The sequence below is a fragment of the Canis aureus genome, chromosome 2 (genome assembly GCF_053574225.1).
Source record: "Canis aureus isolate CA01 chromosome 2, VMU_Caureus_v.1.0, whole genome shotgun sequence".
Taxonomy (NCBI): Eukaryota; Metazoa; Chordata; class Mammalia; order Carnivora; family Canidae; genus Canis; species Canis aureus.
This window is the reverse complement of record NC_135612.1, coordinates 31,648,769-31,649,916: the sequence shown is the minus strand read 5'-3', so window position 1 is coordinate 31,649,916 and position 1,148 is coordinate 31,648,769. Positions and strand designations below refer to the sequence as shown.

At 41.5% G+C, this 1,148-nt stretch overlaps 1 protein-coding gene across 1 annotated transcript; it reads left to right on the top strand.

The window, feature by feature from the left end:
• Nucleotides 1-942, top strand: LOC144290306 (olfactory receptor 6C4-like). The gene has a single exon (XM_077859403.1). It carries the CDS (start codon nt 1-3, stop codon nt 940-942), a length of 942 nt encoding a protein of 313 aa, XP_077715529.1.
• The last annotated feature ends 206 nt before the right edge of the window (nt 943-1,148 follow it).

The window sequence follows — 1,148 nt, the reverse complement described above, 5'->3', positions numbered from 1 at the left end:
ATGTTAGCAATGAAAAACCAAACCCTTCTGACAGAATTCATTCTCCTGGGACTAACAGAAATCCCAGAGATCCAATTTGTAGTCTTTCTATTTCTCTTCCTCACCTACATATTCAGCATCATTGGAAACCTCACAATCATCACACTTACACTACTGGACTCACACCTCCAGACTCCCATGTATTTCTTCCTCCGGAATTTCTCCTTCCTAGAAATTTCCTTTACAACCACCTTTACTCCTAGGCTGCTGTTCAGCATCACAACTGGCAACAAGAGCATTAGCTTTGCTGGCTGCTTCACTCAGTATTTCTTTGCCATCTTCTTTGGAGCCACAGAGTTTTACCTTCTGGCTGCCATGTCCTATGACCGCTATGTGGCTATATGCAAACCCCTGCATTACATGACCATTATGAGCAACAGAGTCTGCATTCAGCTGGTTTTCTTCTCTTGGTTGGCTGGATTTCTAATCATCATATCCCCAATCATCCTGACCAGTCAGCTGGATTTCTGTGCCTCCAACATACTGAATCATTATTATTGTGACTACGGACCCCTGCTAGAAATATCTTGCTCAGACACAAGACTCTTAGAGCTGGTTGACTTTATCTTAGCAGCTGTGACGTTGGTGGTCACCCTGGTGCTGGTGATTCTCTCCTACACAAGCATCATCTGGACCATCCTCAAGATCCCATCTGCTCAGCAAAGGAAAAAGGCCTTTTCCACATGTTTTTCCCACATGATTGTCATTGCCCTTTCTTATGGCAGCTGCATCTTCATGTATATAAAACCCTCAGCCAAAGAAGGAGTTGCCTTCAATAAGGGGGTAGCTGTGCTCAATACCTCAGTTGCCCCTTTATTGAACCCATTCATTTACACTTTAAGGAATAAACAAGTAAAACAGGCCTTCAAGGATGTCATCAAAAAGGTTATGAGCATTTGGTGAATGTAAAAATCTCAAACTCAATGAAAAATCTGAACAATATGAATTCCTCCCCATGAAACATAAGGAGAGCTTCTCTAACCCTCTCATTAAAGCAACACTTCAGATGAATTTATCATAAAGAGGTGTCAAATTATGTTTCAAAGCTGTGAATGAGGGGTAACTTTTCCCAAAAAACAGTTCACATATTTGTTTCTAGTTAACAGACT